Source organism: Thamnophis elegans, chromosome 1 (genome assembly GCF_009769535.1).
Source record: "Thamnophis elegans isolate rThaEle1 chromosome 1, rThaEle1.pri, whole genome shotgun sequence".
In the NCBI taxonomy this organism is placed as follows: Eukaryota; Metazoa; Chordata; class Lepidosauria; order Squamata; family Colubridae; genus Thamnophis; species Thamnophis elegans.
In genome coordinates, this window is record NC_045541.1 from 22,920,726 (window position 1) to 22,942,993 (window position 22,268).

At 47.9% G+C, this 22,268-nt stretch overlaps 2 protein-coding genes across 2 annotated transcripts; one reads left to right on the forward strand and one right to left on the reverse strand.

Moving 5' to 3' along the window:
- Nucleotides 1-330: 330 nt before the first annotated feature.
- On the reverse strand, nt 331-2,938 carry HOXD13 (homeobox D13). The gene is made up of 2 exons (XM_032234116.1): nt 2,224-2,938; nt 331-581 (listed from the first exon to the last, which is right to left on the reverse strand). The coding sequence occupies exons 1-2, from the start codon at nt 2,936-2,938 to the stop codon at nt 331-333; spliced, it is 966 nt and encodes a 321-aa protein (XP_032090007.1).
- Nucleotides 2,939-15,813: 12,875 nt separating this feature from the next.
- On the forward strand, nt 15,814-20,465 carry EVX2 (even-skipped homeobox 2). The gene is made up of 3 exons (XM_032210711.1): nt 15,814-16,237; nt 17,644-17,894; nt 19,791-20,465. The coding sequence occupies exons 1-3, from the start codon at nt 15,814-15,816 to the stop codon at nt 20,463-20,465; spliced, it is 1,350 nt and encodes a 449-aa protein (XP_032066602.1).
- Nucleotides 20,466-22,268: the final 1,803 nt, after the last annotated feature.

Here is a 22,268-nt window from a genome sequence, read left to right on the forward strand (position 1 = left end):
CCTTTTAGCCCCTGAATGTTTTTAGCCCGAAAGCCACTGAAAAGTGTGTTACTGCAGACTCACTGCCCTTTGGGATGGGGGACAAGAAAAAAAATCAGAAGAAGAAACCCTAACGAAGTATAAAGCAACGGAGAAAGACTAAAGGGTTAAACCAGAGCGTTAAAAACTTGCAGCATTCCATTACAATCCAGAAGTTGCAAACCACGGTCGAAAGCGCTTCCCCAAATCTGCCCATAAGCACAAGGGAGACATTAAATATATTTCAAGTCTTTCCAAGAGTCCTTTGGGAACGGAAGACGCTCCCCGGCCGTCCCTCGAAGTCTCCTCGGATCAAGTGACGGTGTCCTTCAGTTTGGAGACGATTTTCTTGTCTTTGACTCGGCGGTTCTGGAACCAGATGGTGACCTGCCTTTCGGAGAGGTTGGTGGCTGCAGAAATCCGCCTCCGCTTGTCCTTGTTAATGAATTTGTTCAGGGCGTATTCGCTCTCCAGCTCCTTTAGCTGCAGCTTGGTGTAAGGCACCCGCTTCTTCCGCCCACGGCGGTACACGCACAGGTCAGGCTGGTTTAGTGCAACTTCGCCTGCCGGAGAAGAGGGGCAACAAGTGAGCAGGAAAGGGGGCGTTTCCCTCCTGCCAGAGCCAAGAACCCAGAGTGCCACAAAAGGAAGAATTAGAGAGACGCTGGCCCATCTCCTCTTCTTCCTCTTCGAGGTCTCCGAACAGGCGTTCCCCCAATAGATGCCTGGCATATGTGCTCTGGGACAATTTATGTGCAGTATTTCCTCCCAACCCCCCCCACCCCCAGAAATAAAACCGCAGATTCCCGAAGGCCCTCATCAATCTTTTCCATTTTTAAGAATCACTGATTCTTAAATCCCCCCCACTTCCTCCCCACTTTCACAGTGGCTTTGATTGGGAAAAAACAGCTGCAGAGAGCGGGAACATCCTCGCCCCCCCTTCCCCACCCCAGGAATAAATCCAGGGGGATTAAGCTTCGCGTAACCCCAAAGGTGCTTTTTCAAAAGGCAATTGGGGTTTTCTTTTCTTGAAGACTTTCCCTTCTCATCCACCAAGTTTCTCCCTCTTGTTTTTTTCTTCAAGAAAACAACAATAAAGTCCAGGTGCCTTTTGAAGAAGCATTTTTTGGGGGACAACTATGACCTTGATAACTGAGAATCTCCATAGAAGGTTAGGGTAATTTCAGAGGACGTCAGTGCAGGATCGGGCCATGGCGCTCTATCCCGCCGCACGTCTAAGTTTAAATAACTGCCCGAAATGGAGTGGATATAGCTGGGTGTGGGTGTGGGTGCTATTTACCCAGTTTCTTCTTAGTTATTTATCTCCTCCCATGCGATTTTTTCGCTGTATTCTTCTTTTTTTCCCTCCTAGTACCTATCTCTTTCCACTTATGACTATAACCACGTTGCTTGTATCTTTAAAATTTATATTGTTTTATTTGTTTCCTAGTATAATTTGATTGCTTATTAGTAACCTATGGCTGTCACTAAGTGTTGTATCTTATGGTTCGATGAATGCATTCTGTTTTATTTTTCTTTATGTACACCGAGAGCTTATGCATCAAAGACAAATTCATTGTGTGTCCAATCACATTTGGCTAATAAAGAATTATATTCTGTTCTAAAATTTAGGAACGCTCTGACGCCACGATCGTTATAATAGTATAGACCGAGGACTATATGGGACCAGGCTGGAGTCTCTGCTTTAGGCCTGGCCGAACATTTCCGCCAGCTCGAGGGAGCAGGGAGTCTTTGTAGATTTCGGACAAGCAGCCATTGCTTCTTGGGCCTTCTGCGTTGAGCTCGGTAGGGAACATGGCACGCCTGGTTTTAAAGTTCTACAGGAAAACTGAATAGTAAAAGGAACCCAACCCGCAGCTGGACTCGGCAGCCAATGCACGATCCATCCTTCCTTCCTTCCTTCCTTCCTTCCTTCCTTCCTTCCTTCCTTCCTTCCTTCCTTCCTTCCTTCCTTCCTTCCTTCCTTCCTTCCTTCCTCTTTTTCTCACCCGAAGCCCTTCAGACCTCAGACTACCATTCCCACCATCCGCCCATAGTATCAAGAACCTACCAGACCCCAAATGGAGGCCTGCGCTTCTCAAATCTGGGGCCAAGCCTGCAACCTACCGCCTAGTTTTGAACTGCCCTGCCTTGAAGTTTTATTGGGACCCCCAAGGCTTCTTCCCGGCTGCCTGGGGCGCCTACCTGGGAAGGAAGACTTCCAGAAGTGGGAGCCCGGGGCCTGGTCCTTGGAGCAGTACACCTGTCCGTTCCAGCTGTTAGCCAAAGTCCAGGATTGGTAGCCCTCCATGGAGATGTAGGTCTCGTGCCGGGGCTCCCCCGAAGGGGCCGCCGGTCCAAAGCTGGAGACCATGTCCAGGTAGCTGGGGGTCACGTGCTGGTAAGGGCCGGCGGTGGCCGCATAGCTCTGGTAGAAAGAGACCTCCTTGGCCCGTGAGGAAGCGTCGCTGCCGACGCCCGAGGTTGTGGTGGCACCCCCCAGGCCGGCCACGTCCATGTACTTCTCCACGGGGAAGGCGGTGTGTGGGGCCGCTTTCAGCGCGGCGTTCTGCTGGAGCCCCACGCCGTGCGCCATGCGGCAGCTGTAGTAACCGTGGCCAAAGGGGGGGTAACCTGGAGGGTAGCCTAGGGCGGCGGCGGCCGTTGTGGCCGAGGGTGGTGCCGCCGCCGCCGCCGCCGCAATAGGAAGTCCAGCGGTGCAGTCCTTAGACGAGGACGGCGTCTCAGAGGAAGAGGATGGCGTGGAGCGCGCCACGGTCCCCGGGCCCGAGCGCTCGTAGACGAAGCCCGATCTCGTCGAACCTGGCGGCGACGACCCGAAGATGGGAGGGGAGAGAAAGTTTCGACCCTGCAAGCAGCCCCCGCCGCCTGCCCCGGACTCCCCGCGCAGCGCTTCCATCTCCCGGGCGGCCGACGCTCGCTCAGGCTTCCCGCGCGAAGCAGCCCCGCTCCAGCTGCCTGCGTCGCCGTCGCCGCTGCTGGTCCTCTTCCTCCCCGGCTTGGCTCTCAGGAGAAGGCCTACAGGCGCTCATGGCGTGCGAGTCGGACGGGACGCGGAGCGAAGGAGCGGCAGAGCGGCGGCCTCCCTCTCCAAGCATCCGGGATGGTTTATAAAAACCAAGGCCACACTGGGAGGGGGGAGCATCGCCCCCGGCCGTCCAAGGAGCTAGCCCGGGGCCTCATTGGCCAGACGGAGCACGTGTCTCTATGTGCGGGGCGGGTGTGTGCTTGGTGGTGGTGGAGGTGGGAGTTGAGCCAGCGATCCCTGCTCTCCCCTCCCCTCCCTCTTCCAACATCGTTTGGGACTTCGCTTGAGTTCTCTCAAGGCAAGGAAAGTAGGGAAAGGAAAGGAAAGGGAAAGGGAAGAAAAGGAAAGTAGGAGAGAGGAAAAAAGGAAAGAGAAGGGAAGGAGGAGAGGGGGGGAAAAGGAAAGGAAAAGAAAGAAGGAGAGGGGGGAAAAGGAAAGGAAATGAAAAACGAAAGGGAAGAAAAGGAAAGGAGAGGAGAGGAGGAAATGGGGAAAGGAAAGGAAGATAGGAAAAAGGAAAGGAAGGGAAAGGAAGGGAAAGGAAAAAGGAAAGGGAAGAAAAGGAAAGGAAGAGAGGGGAAAAGGAAATGAAGAGAGGAGGAAAGGGGGAGAGGAAAGGAAAGGAAAGGAAGAGGGAAAAAGGAAAGGAAAGAAGGAGAGGGGAAAAGGAAAGGAAAGGAAAAAGGAAAGGGAAGAAAAGGAAAGGAAATGAGAGGAGGAAAAGGGGAAAGGAAAGGAAAAAGGAAAGAAAATGGAAAGGGAAGAAAAGGAAAGGAGGAGATGGAGAAAAAGGAAAGGAAAGGCGAAGAGGAGAGGGGGAAAAGGAAAGGGAAAAGGAAAGAGAAAAAAGGAAAGGAAAAGAAACAGGAGGTAATAAAAACGGAAACACGGAGATGCACCCCTACACGTAGACATATTTACATATATGTACGTGCTCTCTCTCCCCTCCCCTCCTCTCTCATGCACACACGGACCCTGCCTGGCCTCGCTTTTTCACAAAGACTTGGGAGCGGCGCAAATTCCCCGTAGTTCACCAAGAGGAAGGGACGGACCCAGAATCAACAGGCCTCCGTCTTTAGGCCCGCAGCTCTCCAGCGGCTGCTCCTTCGCCTTCCCCGCCTCCCCTCCGCTCAGATTAACCTTTGGCCTTGGGCGGGAGCAGGAGGTCTCCAGAACTGGACTGAAAGGAGCAGATTGTTTTAGTTGATCCCCCGTTGGATAAAATAATACGTTAAAGAAACTGGACATAGCCGGGCAGGAGCGCGGAAATGCTCTTGGCCATTGAATTCCACGTTCGCTCCCGGGAATTGTTCGGTGACTCTCGGAGCCTTCGGATCGCTGTTCCCCAACCCCAACCCAGTCCCTGGGCAACCGGCAGAATTATTCTTATTTTCCAAGTACGGCGGTCGCGGCGATCCTTTTGACACATTTACGTGCCCGGCTCACGCTCGAAGTACTTCGTTTACTTTTTTGAACTATTCCCCCCCCCCCCCAATGTCGGATCGGTTTCCCTGATTGTTTTATATTCGACTGCTGACAGCCGCAGTAAGGATTAAGATCCTGGACAGGCACATGCGAGACGGGCGGGGAGGGGGGAGGTGATCTGTGTATGCCTGTAATCTTACCGCCGGTGGACTCGCTAAAACGGAATCAGGGGCGCCCAGAATAGATATCCCGGAACTCCTCCATCCGTTTCCATACGCCAAAAGAGCTGCGGTATATATGCCACTTTCTCCACCCTCAGTAAAGTTCAGAAGAGCCTAGGCGACTTCGTTTGGGAAATAAACATGGAAGTTTAAGAAGACAGCAAAAGTCAGCCAATACGCCGTTCATTTCAGCCGTTTGCGTGGAAATAAAAAAAAATCCCCCGCTACCCGAACTAAAGAGAGCGGGAATTTCATGCAATTTTTCATGGAAATGGCTTTCCAACTAACTCTCATATTCTGGGGTTTCACGGAAGCCTCCAGAACAAGGTTCTAGCATAGATCCCACGGCAGCCTTTGGCTAGCTGGTCTTCCCAGGCGCGACCAAATTAAAATTTCCATCAAAATTGGGATGGCAAGGAATCGTAGTCCATTGCGTTCCGGGAAGCTCTAGTAGCTTGGGGTGAACTTTGAGCCTGAAGAATACTATAAATCTGGGGCAAGGGATTTTGTTTTATATGAGAATGCACTTAATTCTTCACGTTTAGTAGTTGGGCAGAGAAGAAAAGGAGGAAGGTGGAATGCCCGTGAAGCTAGTTTTTTTAAAAACATACAGTCTGTTAAAGTGCCTTTCAAATCCCTTAGCATCTCTGCAATGGGAAAGGCTATTTTTCTCCCCTTGAAGGAAGAACTACTCTAACAAAGCAGACGAATTAAATCTGTGATAAAGTGGAAAAGGCCTGTTTGATGCGAGCCAACAAATGAATCTTTTGCCCCGAATCCCAATATCGGTGCGGCCGAACAAAGCAATCCTCTCCAAGCGACCCCAAATAGTCAGATAAACGCCTTTCTGTTGGATAAAAACCCATCTTTGGGCTCCTGTTCGTAGCCTTCCTCGTAACTCTGGGTGGTTTTACAGCAGAAGTGAGGAAAGGCACGTCAGCCAGAGGTTGGCAACCTACATAACCACACACAGAAACCCACCATTGTTAGTCCTGAGTGCTTATTTTAACTTTCTACAAATTGATCCTAATCCACTCTTAAAGCCGATGTAGCAAAACTAAGTAAGACCCTACTTACTTGTAGTTTATGTTAAATTTATTACATCATTATCGCACTTTTATCCCAGTGCTTTTATATTCCATACATCCTGTGCATGTACTGTATATTCAGTGACTTTTAAATTTTTATGTCCGTGTTTTCTGGCCTGGTAATAAAGTTATTCGATTTGATCAAGATCTTTGCTATCCCACCTCTTTAAATCTTGCTCAGATTTGTTTGTGGGTTTATAAGGCAGAAAGTAATTAGGAAGTGTGTGTGTGTGTGTGTGTGTGTGTGTGTGTTTCAACTCAGCTGTGCCCCACCTTTTCTGTTGTCCTTTATTATGTAGACTTCAGCTTCATTTGGAAATAGTATTGACCTAAAGTAAATCTCAGAATGGAAAGTAAGTCCCCAGCTTTGGGACATTCACGCTGAATCTTGCGAAGGCTGCATTTGTGTGTAAGGGTAAAAACATTCCTGAAGCATCTCCTTCTTTGATGGCAAAGGGTCAGTGGGAAAGGTGAACTAAGCTATGAGTTGCAGTCAAAGCTCTACTTATTTCCCTGCGGTTCCTAATCAGGGAATTAACCCTTCTGAAATCAAACAAATGTATTCCTAAATCCAAAGGTTGCATCTGATGCACTCAGAAACAATTCATTATGTAGGGAGCATCTCTTCTGTACCGAATTATATAACCTTCAAAGGGGTTTTTTGGGGGGGAGGAGCAGCTGAGAGGTGTAGAGAAATAAAACAAAAGAAATAGAAAATAGCTGCATGTTCTCAGCACCAAACCTGTGGCTCTGATTTTGAGGGAACCTGCTCCAGATGGGCGATGTTTTCTGGGCAGCATCACAAGCTGCCGTTGTGGAATATGGGAGTTCACCCTGCCCTATGGATTTCAATAAACAAGGGCAGGAGAAAGGGAAATAAAAGAAGGATTTGCCAAGCCCAATCTGCCCAACCAGATAGCCTACTTTGAAAAAGTACCTTTTTGCTCCCAACTCCACCCCTTGTGGAACTTTTTCTTTCTCTGTCTCCTTGGCACTTCAACAAATAAACAAATGTTGTAACTTAATAGCCTCAAAAGGCCATTTCCAAAACCCATTAATTTTTAAACTTTTCCCAAGCCTCTAATCCTCCCCCCCCATCTCGTTTAACCGTATCTTAAGATGCAAAGACTAAGCTTCAAAGTATTGCCTTTATGCCAAGGTGTTTTCAAACAGTTGGGAGACTTATATCATTTAGGGATACAAGAAAACTCTGACCAGATTATAATTTAAATTGCCTATCTAGCATCACTGGCTTTTCTTTCGGAGAAACCACTCTGTTTATTTTCAGTGGTTTGTTCTCCAATGTCCTATTGAATGAGATGGCTTGAAGATACTGAAGGTTTTTAAAATATTAGCACAAATACAGAACCCTACTTATTTTGATGATTCCACATATTCTTTAACCACCCTCTTCCTTTTCCTCCTTCTCCTCCTCTTTTCTCCCCCTTCGTTCTCTGGTTGTTGTTGTTGTTGTTGTTGTTGATGTTCTTCTTCTTCTTCTTCTTCTTCTTCTTCCTCCTCCTCCTCCTTCTGCCCCTCCCCCTCCTCTTTTTTCCTCCTCCTTTCTCTGGTTCATTTTCTTCTTCCACTTTTCCATCTTTTAAAGTTTAGAGCTTGTACTTCCTCACAGGAAAGTCTCCAGGACTCCACTGTGATTTAGGTTGTAGATCTGGCAGTCAGACGGAGCCACTAATGGGTGTCTGTGTCAGTTAACTGTGTGCTAAAATACCCAGTAGCACTTGCAGAATGAGATACAGTGAGATCCATTGCTTGTCCATTTGAAGTTATTCCACTGAGTTAAATCAGAGAGAACTCTGTGAGATTTAATGCCAATAGCCTGAGGTCAGAAGGGATGAGGTATCAATTCTAGAATGAAACCTGCCCAGGCAGAGAAGACAAAAGATTTTACTCCCTTTCAAGATTCCCTCCGTTTAAACATGACAATTAATCGACAGTGGTTTGTGTTAAATTCAGCAGAGGAGTAAAGAAATGCTTCACTTAAAACATTGTTAGAGTGGTTTAAATGCAAAGTCTTCATAGTCTACCCCTGGAAAGGCATTTTAACCACACAGTGTTTTATATTATTTTATTACATAAAGTAAAGTAACATTTCTCCTTTGTTTGAGAATTGTTCTTGTGCTTAACCATCCAAATGAAGGATCCAAAGTTTACTTGTTTCAGCCTCTTTTACTGTGCTGGATTTTGATTCAGATAGATCTTATGAAATTCTTCTCTGCAATAGAAGAACTCTCAGTAAACAGTAGAGTAACCTGCTCCAAAATACCAGTACTTTGAGTGGTAAAGAGATTTAACGTTATAACCTTATCAGGACACCCCAGACACCATAACGATAACAACATTTACTGATTCAAGCCATGTATCAAAGCATATCTAGCGAACTGGTATTTTAGAGATTTCAGATGACTCTGAAGCCCTTCTGCCTCTGAATTTCTTGTTGATCTGAACTTCTGACTGTGCATTTTAGTGGGACAAAATATTAAGAATCTGGAGGATTTTAAATTGTCTTTTCCAACACTTTTATTAAAAGGCATTAGTTTTTGAAAGCTGCCTAGACTCCTGTAAGATTTAAACTGGGATGGCCAGAAGGTAGGCAGGTGGGGATGAAGGGTGGGAAATTAGAGCCCATTTCTGGGTTGCAAGTATGAGACATTAGAAGATGATACTACCTGGCTGCTATGGGTTTTATATTTCAATTCTTGTATTTGTTTTGTTTTAAGCCACATAGAGTCATATACAGATGAGGTAGGCAGATGTATAAATCGAACAAACACATAGAAAATAAAAGTTAGGTTGGTTATGCAGATGCAGATTACATGTGAGATTACAAGTATATTATCAGTTAAGAATGGCAATGAGTTAAAAACCCACTGAGGCTGGAGGCAGCCCAACACTATGAATGAGATCAGGGGTGAAATCCAGCTGGTTCTGACAGGTTCTGGAGAACGGTATCAGAAATTTTGAGTAGTTCAGAGAATCGGCAAATGCCACCTCTGACTGGCCCCAGAGTGGGGTGGGAATGGGGATTTTGCGGTATCCTTCCCCTGCCACGCCCACCAAGCCACGCCCACATAACCGGTAGTAAAAACATTTGGATTTCACCACATAATGAGATGTATGTGAGTTCCACAATTTCTCCCTCGCTGCTGGGAGAGCCAGCCCTCCACGCCTAGAAATGCCCCTTTGAAGGTAGATGACTTCTACGGAGTCTAATCGGCGCTCAATGTCCAGACTTTGCCACTAGGTGGCCCTAAAGGTTTTCCTGTGGAAATCCAGGAGGCTGATAAATGCTAGTTTCACTTTTTTTTAAAAAAAATGGGCAGCTGTAGAAATCAAATAAATAGATTCTGCCAAACTCTGACCTGGGATGGCAGCGAGGGAGCTGATATCTCTCAGATTCAAATATCTAAACTGAAATTATACTAATTGCAGAGAGGGAGGGAGGGGGATGGAGAGGAAGGGGGAGGGAGAGGGGGAGAGTTCTCGGGAAAAATAAACCGGTCTTCTAGTTGGTCAATACAACCATGTGGCCTTGCTCTTCTTTAGGAAATAGCAGGACAGAAAAAATAAACACGCCAGAAATCTTAAAATGGTGCGAATCCCTAAAGAAAGAAGCCAAGCACCAAAGGAGACAAGATCACCTTGAATTTCATCTCAATTCTGTGCAACTGTCTGGGGCAATTTCTTACAAGTGGCCTGTTAGAAAAAAAAAGAGGGTTGTTTGATGTTGGGTTGTTTGGATTTAGAAAGCATAGCTTTCCCCCCCAAATACACGAAGTGGGTGGGGAGAAAGAGAGAGAGAGAGAAAAAGAAGAGCTGAAGAAAATCATATGCTTATTGGGATGGCCCTGGTTGATGATGACTGATTAAAATAATGCTGTCTATGTGTATATAGCAGGCCTGCATACACAGTATTGTTTTTTCTTAGCAACTACAACTTAGCAACTAGATGGCCTTATTTGTTTATGGCTACGAAAGAATTATATCAACACGTTCAACGATTGACATCAACTTTGATAGTGAATCCAAGTCACTCTGCCCTAACTTTTTGGAATTATTGCTTGCTGGCTTGGTTCTCTTTTTCAACGCACTCCTTATAAAAACAAACAATCAAACAAACAAACAAAACTACCCCTCCCCCAGCAAATCTAATGCATGCTGTTATGGAAAAGGAAGGAAACGTTTCCAGAAAGATAGAATTGAATATTAGCGTTCCCATGCCTTCTGGATACTGCTCATCAGCCAAAAGAAGAGTGGATTCCCCCCCCCCCCCACGCTCGCAAGCGGCTGTGTGTGGTCAGAGCTAACCAAAGCGTGGAAGAGAGAGGCGGGGGAGGGATAGTGGGAGGGAAGCTACAATACGATGTGACTGCCACTGTGTGTGTACGTGTGTGAGAGAGAGAGAGAGACAGAGAGAGAGCAAGGGAGAGAGCGAGCGAGTTCCCCAGACCTCCTCCCCAACCCAGAGATCAACACGAGCGAGTTGACCTTCCTTTTGACCCTTCTTGTTCTGGCGGACACCCGCGGTGAAACCAAGTTCATCCCAATGTAACGCCTGGCACTCGAGGGTCTAGACAGATGTAAACACCGTCAGGACTTTAGGACGAGCTTCTTCAGGGAGCCCTAGAGAGAGGACGCCATTGTTTATTACCTGTCTTGGCAGAAATGCTCCGCAGTTCACCTCAAAGAACCGGGCCGTAAAGCCGGGAAGCAAATATTTGCTCAACCTTCTGTCTAGGGGTCCTTGGGGCTTCTAAAAGCTGGGGGAGATTTTCGAGATCCGCTCGAAATACGCCTTCCCTTTTAGCGGAGGTGCCTAAGACCGTCGCCAAGGAAAGTACAAACTGGGCCGCAGCTTCGGTGGTGTCAGGGGGGACGGTCTCTTAGAAAAGGATGTGGGGTAGAAAATCCAACCACCTACAATTCCTTTCAACAAGACAGCCAGAAAAATGCGATTTCTACAGTTTGTCCGCTAAGATTTCCTCCTGCGAATGTGCTTCCCAGTGGCCAATATGGGTGTCCCAAAGGTGCTTTTTTTCAGGAGGCAACTGGACTTCCTTGTTTTTTCTTTGGGAGAAAAATGTAATGTTCCCGTGGTTCGTCCATGAGGTCAATGTGGAGAAAAGACAGGACACGATCTTTCTCGGGATGGAGCGACCCAGATTGGGGGTCTGAGAGCCCCTTTTATTGAGATAGGACAAAGGCAGGAGGAGCAATAGCATGTGCTTAAAAACAGCCTGTAAAAGTACAATTTCTAATCTACTGCTCAGGGAAGTTCTGTCTGTATATGGTCAATTCTTGGGCGTCATTGGTAGGGCATATCTCAGGATGTTATGTTATGAACTATCAGGATGTTATGGAGTTTTAGGAGTTTGTTTTCTCCTGTGTGGTTCAGCGTGGCTCTGCATGACCCGTTATGCACTGGGCCATGGGTGACCCACACCTACACAAGGAATTATGTTACAACAGAAAAATACACACACACACACACACACACACACACACGCAAGAAAGTCCAGTTGCCTCCTGAAAAAAGCATCTCTGGGAGAAGGGTGACCTGGATGACTGAGAATCTTTGTGTGCGCACGTGTGTGTCCACCTTTTAGGAACTGTTTCTGAAATAAACAGTTTTGAGGAGCGTTCAAACCAAACTGACTAGAAAACATAAGATTTCAAATAAGAAGCTTCTAAGGATATTAAAAAAATCAATATTTGGTGAAAGAGGAGATAATTTATCATAGGGCATTGAGACACTACCCAGCATCCACTTACAACGCGGCCCTAGATACCTGTTTCCTGAGAAATAAACCCTACTAAATTCAAATTATGCTGGGAAAGATTGAGGGCAAAAGAAGAAGGGGACGACAGAGAATTGAGGTGGCTGGATGGAGTCACTGAAGCACTGACCTTAAATGGACTCCAGAGGATGTTAGAGGACAGAAAGGCCTGGAGGAAAATTGTCCATGGGGTCGCGATGGGTCGGACACGACTTCGCCACTAACAACAACAACAACAACAACAACAACAAATTTTGACTCATGGAATGAAAGAAAAGGAGGAGCGGAAAATGCCAGAGCACCTAATACCCCCCATTCTTCTGTTGCCAAGTTTTTCTAAAAGAAAGAAAAGCCGAGAGTAACGCGGTCTTCTGACTTCTGATCTGGGACGAAACGGTGCCTATAAACGCGCGTCTCTATCTGCAAATGTTCAGAAGATGCGGTCAGGGAAAGGCAGTAAAGTGGGATTGGAAAAGAAAAAGGGAAACAGAAACTCCTGGGCCGGTTCAAAGCCTTCCGGAAAACAGAAGGGGGCGCCAAAGGCCAGCAAAAAAAGCGGCCGCCGATTCCCCAACCCTCCCCACTTTGCTATTTTGATTCAAGAGGTTGCCCGAGCTGCAGTCTGGGTCGAAACTCGCCCAGGTGATCTTAGGCACAGGATCGGCAAAGGTTTCCTATGTTATGCCTTTACTTCGATCGTTTGTATCGAGATGGGGGTGGGATGCGGGTTAATAGTTGCTGCTTGCAGGAATCCCCCCTTTACCAAAACTGCGTGGATTTTGTGAGGGGAGCCTGTCACGAGGCCTCGTGGGGACTCAAAGGAGTTTAAAACAACAACAAAAACAACAACTCCAACGTTCCGTTTCGCCGAATGGCCACGGATTCTAACCACAGAATCGACTCCAGTACCGGGAATGGAAAAAAACAGTTTAGGTTGCTTCCTTAATCCAGGCTCGGAAGAGGATTTTGTCCATTAGCTGATTAATTCTCCATTAGCTGCGTGTGTGCATGTATTTTCCTGCATGCATTCTGTGCTGGAGTGCATTAATCGCTTATCCCAGAGGACGGATAGGGACGCAGAAAGATAGGAACGCAGTTTTAATCCAATCAACTATTCACAATACAGTATTAAGGGAGCCCGTTTATGAAATGGCGTTTCAGACAAGCTCTTTCCAGCTTGTTGCCCTTTCCCAGCCCTTCCGGTTCCAAGCGGAGCCCAGCCTTTGGCTGCGATTGCAACGAAGTTCCCACCGGGAAGAATTCAGGACGCCCCTTACTTAAAGGGGGAGTCGGAGTTTAGGCGCATTCGCCCTTTGGGGACCTTAAAGGTGAAACCTAAACCCTTTCTTTGGGGGAGGGAGAGGGGAACCCGCAGTCTTGGATTCTTCCGAGCTACTTACGGTCTGCAGCAATGCGTCTGTACTTATTAGTCTGCGGAAGTATTAAGGTTGGGAGGAATTACCTAACTCAGCTAAATTTTTAAATTTTATTTTTGGGGTTGGAAAGGATTCTTCAAAAGAATTCAGGGGCTTTTGGGTTGTTTTTTTTTACACTTCAGTGAAGTTTGGCTAAGAACTCAGGCGCCACCTTTCCTCCAAAACCAGATGGTCTGTGCCCAGATTCACCGGCTAGCATCTCACCTGTGTCCTGCACCCGGATTTTTTTTAACCTACCCCTTAGAAAGGAAAGGAAAGAAGGCCGAAGTGTGCCTTGGCGTCCGAAGCAGCGGCACTCGCACCCTACTAGTTTTAAGCCACACGCTCATCAACTCTCTCCAGTCGAAAGCCTTCTGGTGGGCGATAGACAAAGCCTCTCTTTAAGCCCGGGATTTGCCAAACATATACCCGCTCTGAAATCAGCAGCGGGATTTTAATCTCATGGGAAGTAAAACGCAGGGGAAAGGGGTTGGGGGTGTAGAAGGGTCGCGCGGTCAATTCGGGGCGCTCAGCACTCAGGAGAAGGTACGAGACAGGCCTCCCTGGGTTGGCACGGCTGGCCATGTCCGTGTGGCTCCCTCAGAGGCGCGCCCGGGATATTAATGACAAGAATATTAGTGGCGCTTAAGCGCACGTCCTGGGCGACTTGAGAGTAATCAAAGTTCTCGCGTTTCCGATCAGAAGGCCGGCGGAGCACACCTCTTTCTCTCCGTCTCTCTCTCTCTCTCTCCCTCTCTCTCCCTCCCTCCCTCTTCTCTTTCTCTCTCTCTCTCTCTGTGTCTCTCTTCTGTCTCTTTCTCTCACTCTCTCTCTTTCCCTCTCTCCATCTTTCTCTCTCCCTCTTTTGCTCAGTCTCTCTATCTGTCTCTCTGTCTGTCTCTCTATCTGTCACTCTGTCTCTCTATCTTCCCCCCTCTCTTTCTCTCTTTCTCTCTCTCTCCCCCCCCCCCGCTCCCTCCCTCTCCTTCCCCGTTCCCTTTCGGCGCCGGTTCTTCAGCGGAATTTGAGAGAGGGAGAGAGAGAGAGAGCACGTGCGAACCGGGAAAGAGAAACAGATGAGCAAACTCTGGTTCAGGTAACTTGCCTTTTGGCTGGAGGGGAGGGGAGGAGGAAGGCGGGCGGCCCTGAAAAAAAGAGGGGGAGATCCCCGGGTGAGTCGCGTTCTTTGCCTGTACTGGGAACCTTTGAGACTTGGGAATCGAGGCCTTTACCAAAGACAAGAAATTGATATTTTAAGCAAGTAAATCCCGTTTCGATTGAAAAGGGAGGAGAGACTGAAGAGAGATCTAGACAGGGGATAAAGAAGGGAATGAACGAAAGCTTCCCTCCTTGCTACGGCTACATTCTAACGAGCCCACACACTTCTCCGCCGATTTAAATCGTGTTTTGAAGGCTCCTTGCCCCCTCCCCTTCCTTCAGTGAAAGGATGTTGTGCCCAAGGCGAAGGAAACACTTTAAGCAGACTTCCGTCGTTAAAGGGGTGTGGAGAGACCCGTCCTCTGGCAGAAAAAAACTTTGGAAGGGGGGAAAAAGGGTCTCTGGGCGCGCTAAGGAAATGTAGGGAACCCGCTGAGATGACGCTTAACGGAGCCCTTCCCCGGCTGGGGGTCGCGCCTGATGAGGCCGGTCTGATAGGTAAGCATTTGCCGAGAACGCCTGGAAGGCTGAAGAAGGGGCGGTTTCGTGGCCGGCGGCCAGGGCGAGTGAGTTTCTTCCGGGAAAACCCGTTTTTGTTTTTTTAAGGACGCCGGGGAAGAGGGTCAAAAGCTACCAGGGAGATGGGTGGGGTGGGTGGGGGACACAATCTCCGCCTCCCTCCTCCCTTGGGCAGGTTTGCTTCTCCCGGGCTCTCCCCCAAACCCCTTTTCTCAGGAACCTCACAAACGGCTTCCGCCGTTTATCCGGCGTTGCTGTTGGAGGGGTGGGTGGGTGGGAGAAAACCGAAAAAGAAACGGCGCCCCTTAGGAGCTAAAAAAAGCAGGGCACACATTCACGCGGGCGCGTTCACACACACACACAAGCTCCTGGTGTCCCCCCCCCTCTCTCGTGCACAAAAGCAAACGGGGTGGGGGTGAAAAAAAGGGGGGGCTGGAATCAGGGCATAATGATTCACCTAAATGAAGGGGGAAATGTTGCTCAGTTCGTTTATTAATCAGGCTGCCAATTTCACCCCAGAGGCCAAATCTCAGCAACCCGTGCAGGATCTGATCGAGCGCCGGACGAGGACTCCTCTCTGCCTCCTCCTCCTTCTTCTCCTCCTCCTCCTCCTCCTCTTCCTCCTCCTCCTCCTCTTCTCCAGTCCTGGTCTTTCCGCCTCCCTTGTTGGATCTATTTGTCTGCTCTGAAGCCGCCTTCATTATCCGTTGACAGGATCTTGTATTTATTTGCTTATAAACCTGTTACAATAAATGATTATTCGACCAGCGTCATTCGTACCTTAATGACGAGCCCTCCTTTTCTGTGATGAATGACATTTCGGGGCTGGAAAGGATGTATAGGTCATTTTGACCAGTCATTCCCTTAGCGTTTACATCTCGCTCCCCTTTCTCTTCTTCCTCTTCTTCGTTTGGTGCCTTCTTCAATATATATATATTTATATATTTAGAGATATTTTCCTGACCCGAAAGCGAACCGGCCCTTGTTGCCGTGAGCTGATTATTAGAAGGACCGATCGTGTATTTATACACACATCACACCTACAGCCACGGACACTCAGGCGCCCACGCCTGTCTACATTCTCACGTACAATTTTTTTTCCATTGTGGGGGGGAGGGAGCTGAGATGATGGAAAGAATAAGAAAAGAGATGATTTTGATGGAAAGGGGGCTGCACAGCCCCACGGCCGGCAAAAGGCTGGCGAATCTGACCGAGGCGGCTGGGAACGCGGTCCTGGAGGCCCTGGAAAACTCTCCCCACGGCGGCCGGCTCAGCCCAAGACTAACTTCCGCTTCTCTGCACAGCTCCATCGGGGACCTCCCGGCCGCCAAAGGCAAATTCGAAATCGACGCTTTATTCAGCCTTCAGCACCAGAACAGCGAAAGCGCCGTAGCGGCAGAGCTGCCTCCCGCCGAAAGCAGGAAGAAAATTAGCCATTACTCAGAAGTGGCTGGAGAGGTAGACATGAACAGCGACGTGGAGGTCGGCTGCTCCGCGCTTCGCTCGCCGACCAGCCTGGCCTCCTCTCTGAAGGAAAGCAATAACAAAGGTAACCCTCTTCTCTCGTGCTCCCCATCCCACCCTTTTAGCGGGGCAAGAGTTGGGGGGGGGGTGTTGCAGGGGAATCCAAGCACAGCAGGATCGAAGCCTTCTCCTATTTTCTTATTTTGCTTATTCCCCTTTCCCCAGTTAGGGAAGGCATCCTGTAAAATACGAGGGTATTAATTTGGAGATCAATCGAAGGTGCAACTAGCCTCCCAGCACTCTTAAGGAATTTGAAGCAAAGGGTTATATAGAGTTGTGTGTGGTGGCACACACTGTCCGCACTAAGCGACTCTCGAGTGGCATTTATACTTTGGATTCTCTGTGTCGAAGTGTGCACGACAGGAGTGAAAATGTATGTGTACTTTTTACACAGCATATCCCCACATCTGAGGATCTTTGGGCAGATCGACTATGGGATTTTACATGGCTGATCTAGAAATCCGAGTTTCAAATTCTATAGCCGAATTTGCCGGCTATATTTAACAATCTTCCCCCTTATTTCACAAGTGTAAACAAGTGCTTTTTGCTGAATTTGGATGAAGTATATTTAGAAAGGAGTGCCTATACTGAGCAACTCCGAGATCGCAATAAGACCCTGTTGGTATAATTGATGTAGCTCAATTTATTCAGAGCGCAGCTAGCGGGTCCTTTAAGTAAATTATCGCCTGATTTTTTTTATTCTGGGCTTTCATTGGAAACTCAGCAATTTTTTTTTAAAAAAAGTTTGCTCTTTTCTACACTTACTTTTTGGCTTCTCCCTCCCTCCCTCCCGTGCGACTTATTTAGCACGGTGAACTTTGACTAGGAATAATGCATCATAATGCCAGAAACTCGTTCAATAACTTATTTTTAAAGCAGTGAAGAAATAACACATTCTGTCGGACCCAAGTTGCACAATTAAAACCACCAGAGGCTGTGGGACTGTGGAATATTTTAGGAAACACATTTTAACAGGGCATTCGTTTGCAATCCGAATTGGGCAAGCCTTTCCATTTATCTTCCTTTTGTATATCTCTGGAAAAAGTGAACGAAAAAGGGGGGAAAAACTCCCCAGCGATAGGCCCCAGGAAAGATTAGCTGTAGGCGTCTTACAAAAGACGCCTCTAACTTTTCCCATCGAATATATATTTTAGGCGGAGTGGAATCTTTTTTTTTTAATCAATAGATTTGTTTTTGTTTTTAAAGGATGCTTAATTTTCTTGATGACTTCTCATCTAATTGCAAACAAAAGATAAAAGAAGAAACTTTCTATTGATTCTATTCACACCAGCAATTTGTTCCCCCCTCCCCCGACAGTCAGCATTAATTATTGGGGGGGGGGGAGCGTGGATTACAGGGGCTGAAATCCGCCTGGCCGCGCGTCTCCGGGACAATAAGCAAGTCTTTCTTTTGTTACTTTTTGTCTGGAAGGCTATTCGGAGAGCAGTTCGACTCCTAGCACCACCAGCTCGTCTTCAGGATCCACACTGAGCAACTTGCACAGCGGAAGCAGCCTGAGCAGTTCCAGCTCCGGGGCCGACCAAGTGAGGAGGTACCGCACCGCTTTCACCCGGGAGCAAATCGCCCGGTTGGAAAAGGAATTCTACCGCGAGAACTATGTTTCCAGGCCTAGACGGTGTGAGCTGGCCGCGGCGCTCAACCTTCCCGAGACGACCATAAAGGTATTTGCCAAGGAAGAGGGACTCACGCGAGCCAGTCCGGGCTGGGCGGGGAGGGTGGCTGGCGGCTCAAGAGCCGATTTGATGGTTTGGGTTGTCGCTTCCGTGAGTCTCGGCTTGCCCGAGACTGAAAAAAATGTCCTCTCCAGCGCTTGCCTTCCTCAAAAAGTAGGAAGGAATTCTGATCAATGTAAAAAGGAATCAGATAAATAAAAAGAAAGCCGATGGCTTTGCTATTTTAAGGAACTCCGCCTTCCATGGGATAGATTTTCGTATTTTATTTTGTTCACCTTTGTTATTGCTTTTAATATTTGTAGCTACATACACACAAAGAAAGAAAGAAAGAAAGAAAGAAAGAAAGAAAGAAAGAAAGAAAGAAAAGAGATAAAAGCAAAAACGGAGTGAATGAAATATCAATAATAAAAATAAAAGAAGCAGGAAGGGGATCGGGTAATTAACCAAGTCACTCTAGAACTGAATATACACATTTTCTTTCCCCCACCTCCCTGTTGGTGTATTTTTATTATTTTTCACTATAGGGATTTTCTCTTCCCTTCAAGAGAAAGAGGATGCTAAGCTATGAGGCCTCTTGCAGATTGGCACTACAAATAAAAATATACTTTTTAAAAAAGAGAGCAGCATTAAATAGTCTTGTATTAAACGGGTCTTTGTGCTTTTAAACTTGGAAAACGGGAATCGTGCCTTCAAACTAACTCTTCAAGAAGGCATTATGAGAATCGTTTCCTAACTAATAATTGCAAAGGGGCCTGAGATAAAATGACAGTGAAAATTAGATTCCATTTTCTTATAAAGCATTCCCCAGCACGAGTCCCTTTTTAAAAATTATTATTTTACAATTTCAGCCGAAACTTCTCTTATAGCAGTTTTCACCTTTTGAAAAATTGGCACTGGGTGATAATTTCAGTTCTGTATATGCTTACATGTCATGGACCGAAACGAAGCTGCATTAAGCATAATTAATTGGATTAGAGGTTATAGGGCCAGTTCAGAATAAAACAAAAGTAGAATTTCAGAGGACTTTAAAGGTGGATTCTTGAGAATGTATGTATACCTTTAAAAAAAAGGCTGTTCTTTTGCCAAGGTGATCGTTCAAATAAAATATAAAAAAGCTTTTTGCAAAGAGACATTTATGTACTTCTAACATGAATTAGAATCAGAGAAGCCAGAATCTTATAGAAGGATTTCGAGTTTATTTATCCAGGATTAAAATGCAGGCAGCTTCTTTTCGATTTTAGCTGAGGAAAACTGCCTTCACGAAGCTATTTTAACTAGAAGCTGAATTTCACCTCAGCTAGAAGGGATGCGAATTGGTGGCAGTGGTTAAGACAGTGACCCCAAAACCAGGAGACTGTGAGTTCTAGTCCCGCCTTAGACATGAAAGCCGGCTGGGTGACCTTGGGCCACTCACTCTTCTCTCAGCCCATCTCGCAGGGTGCTTGTTGTGGAGAAAATAGGAGGACGAAGCAGTATTTTGTACGTTCAGGCCTCCAGATGCTTATAAACCAGTGCTTCCCAACGTGGGGCCAAAGCCCACATGGGGGCAATTTGATTTTTAATGCAGGCAATTTGAACCTTGTTTATACGAAGTTAATGGCCTTTTAGGCTTCCTCCACGTGAGTTCACTTTTTAAGTAAAGTAAGAATTATATGTGGGGGGGGGGGATCAGAATTTAAGAGATGCTTAGGTGGGGCACGGCCGAAAAAGGTTGGGAACCACTGTTATAAACGAATAACGGTGGGATAAAAATCTAATAAATGCTGAAATTAAAAGCGAGGACGGGAGGGACCTGCGGCCTCCGTTGCTCGGGCTATGCACGCGGGTCGCGCCTCTCCCGCATTTCTGACTCACTCGGCGACTCCCCTTCCTCCTCCTGCCCAGGTGTGGTTCCAGAACCGGCGGATGAAGGACAAGCGGCAGAGGCTGGCCATGTCCTGGCCCCACCCGGCGGACCCCAGCTTCTACACCTACATGATGACCCACGCGGCCGCCACGGGGAGCCTGCCTTACCCTTTCCATTCCCACGTGCCCCTCCACTACTACCCGCACGTCGGGGTGACGGCGGCGGCTGCGGCGGCTGCGGCAGCCTCCGGAGCGGCCGCTTCCCCCTTCGCCACCTCCATCCGCCCGCTGGACACTTTCCGAGCCCTCTCGCACCCTTACTCCCGGCCGGAGCTGCTGTGCAGCTTCAGACACCCGGGCCTCTACCAGTCGCCCGCCGCCGCCGCCGCCGCGGGGCTCAACAGCAGCGCGGCGGCTTCGGCGGCTGCCGCCGCCGCTGCAGCTGCTGCGGCTGCTGCTGCCTCCTCGGCTCCTCCCACCGGCTCCGCCCCCTGCTCCTGTCTCAGCTGCCACAGCAGCCAATCGGCGGCGGCGGCGGCGGCGGCCCTGGGTTCGCGCTCCTCCAGCTCGGATTTCCCCTGCAGCGGGGCCGGAGCCGCGGCGGCCGCTTCGCAGCGCTCGGAGAGCAGCTTCCTGCCTTACTCGGCGGCCGTGCTCAGCAAGACGGCCGTCCCTTCCCCGGACCAGCGGGAGGAAGCTCCCTTGACCAGATAACGAGCCAGCCAGCCTCCCCCCGTCAGCGGAGGGCGCTGATGGGCCCGGGGCGGCCCTGGGCTGGAGCGAACCTTTTGGGGGGTCTCCTAGGTGGGAAGGAAAGGAAGCCCGTAGCGGAAGCTCTAAAAACGGGTTTTTTTCTTCTTCTTCCTAGTGCTGTTCTTGTTAACGATTCTAGCTTAGGACAGCTCTGGTTTAATACGGAATCTCCCCAAAAGCTGCTGTTGCAAAAGTTTTAATGGATGGATTTTGGGGCCCCGGTAAAGCAAAAACTATAAGCCCCCCTCCCTCTTTCTCAGTGGAAGGTGTGTGTGTGTGTGTGTGTGTGTGCGCGTGCGTGCGTGTGTGTAAAAGGAACGGGGGGGCGGGGGGAAGCGATTCCTTCCAGACATTTACGGTACTTTCTTTTTAATCTTCGGGGAGAGATTGGCTCTGCTCCCCCTGCTGACGGCATTGGGAACTGCTTGGCCTTTTTTTTCTGCGTTAAACTGTCTTTTGTTTTTGTTTGGTTCACCTTATTGTTTCATCCTCTCAAACCAGAGCTTAATATTCATACCCTGGTTCCTTCCTCTTTTCCCCCCTTTCTTTTGTCCTGAAGCAAAACACCAGCAGTATCAATTTTATAGAGGAATTTGGTTGAGGGTCTGAGGCTAAGAACCGGCTAAGGGAACAGCCGCAGAGATGCCTGCGGTTCAAGGAGTCGAGTTTGAAACAGTGTTTCTCAACCTTGGCAACTTGAAGATGTCCGGACTTCAACTCCCAGAATGCTGGCTGGGGAATTCTGGGAGTTGAAGTCCGGACATCTTCAAGTTGCCAAGGTTGAGAAACACTGGTTTGAAAGGAAAGGAAAATCCGATGCTTACTGTCCTGATTTTTTTCCCCATTGAAGGCGGCTGTTGTAGTCTTGAGCGGGCCTCCAAAAAACGCTTCCCTAAAATAAAGCAAACGGGCCGTGGGACGGGGGGGGGGGGGCTTGAATGGGTTGGCTAAAAGAAAGGCAGAGTGGGGACAAACAGAAGGGGTAGTTAAAAAAAAAACAGGAAACCCAGCGTCTCCTACTCTGCATTATCTGGAAAATACTTGAAACTTTCTTGGCATGCATCCTATCCTAAAATGGATCTTCTACACAACTTTTTTTTTTAAAAAAATGTTGAATTCTTCCCCTGCCCCCCCCCCTTCAAAGGAGGAAAATAATATGCTTGCTTTATTTAAGCCTCTCCCCCCCCCCACCTCCCTCCTCCTTCCGCGCTCTGGCTAACAGAGAGCCCCCAAATCCCCGCAACTTTCCGTGAACTTGAGAGACGCATCAAAAACCACCGGTGTTACTGCGGTGTCAATTTTGATGCTAATAATGTGCAGATTATGACGAAAATTGCCAATCATGTTCTCTGATGGACCCTCCTTTGAATGCAGAGTGGTGGGGGGAGTTCCCCGCACGGAGACCTGCTGTCAAGTACTAACAACCCGCTAAGGGAAGTCATTAGAAGAGACGGATAAGAGACCCGGTACATAAAACATTGTTCCTGGTGCAAAGGCGGTAGGTTATTTAACGTTAGATCGGTTACCTTGGAAGTGATTTTTTTATTTTTATTTTTTTGCACACGAAAGCTATGGTTCTGATCATCTCAATTGCCAATTTTCATTTTGGGAACTTGGACACCCTGGATAGACTTTTCAGTTGATATTCCACCAATGTGAAAGAGCCTCATTAAATCAAACTTGGATATTTCCATAAAGCTCCTGGCAGAGTCACTTTACTCTTCACATAATGAGATTTTTTTTCCTGAAGAGTTGAAGCTCTCG

What these genes read in the sequence shown, in the direction of transcription:
- HOXD13 (XM_032234116.1), bottom strand. Translation starts at nt 2,938, where the DNA reads ATGGAAGCGCTGCGCGGGGAGTCCGGGGCAGGCGGCGGGGGCTGCTTG. An exon ending in CTGGAAGTCTTCCTTCCCAG is followed by an intron (nt 582 to 2,223) that starts GTAGGCGCCCCA and finishes CTTCTCCGGCAG; the next exon opens with GCGAAGTTGCACTAAACCAG.
- EVX2 (XM_032210711.1), top strand. Translation starts at nt 15,814, where the DNA reads ATGATGGAAAGAATAAGAAAAGAGATGATTTTGATGGAAAGGGGGCTG. An exon ending in GAAGGAAAGCAATAACAAAG is followed by an intron (nt 16,238 to 17,643) that starts GTAACCCTCTTC and finishes TTTGTCTGGAAG; the next exon opens with GCTATTCGGAGAGCAGTTCG. An exon ending in TTCCCGAGACGACCATAAAG is followed by an intron (nt 17,895 to 19,790) that starts GTATTTGCCAAG and finishes CCTCCTGCCCAG; the next exon opens with GTGTGGTTCCAGAACCGGCG.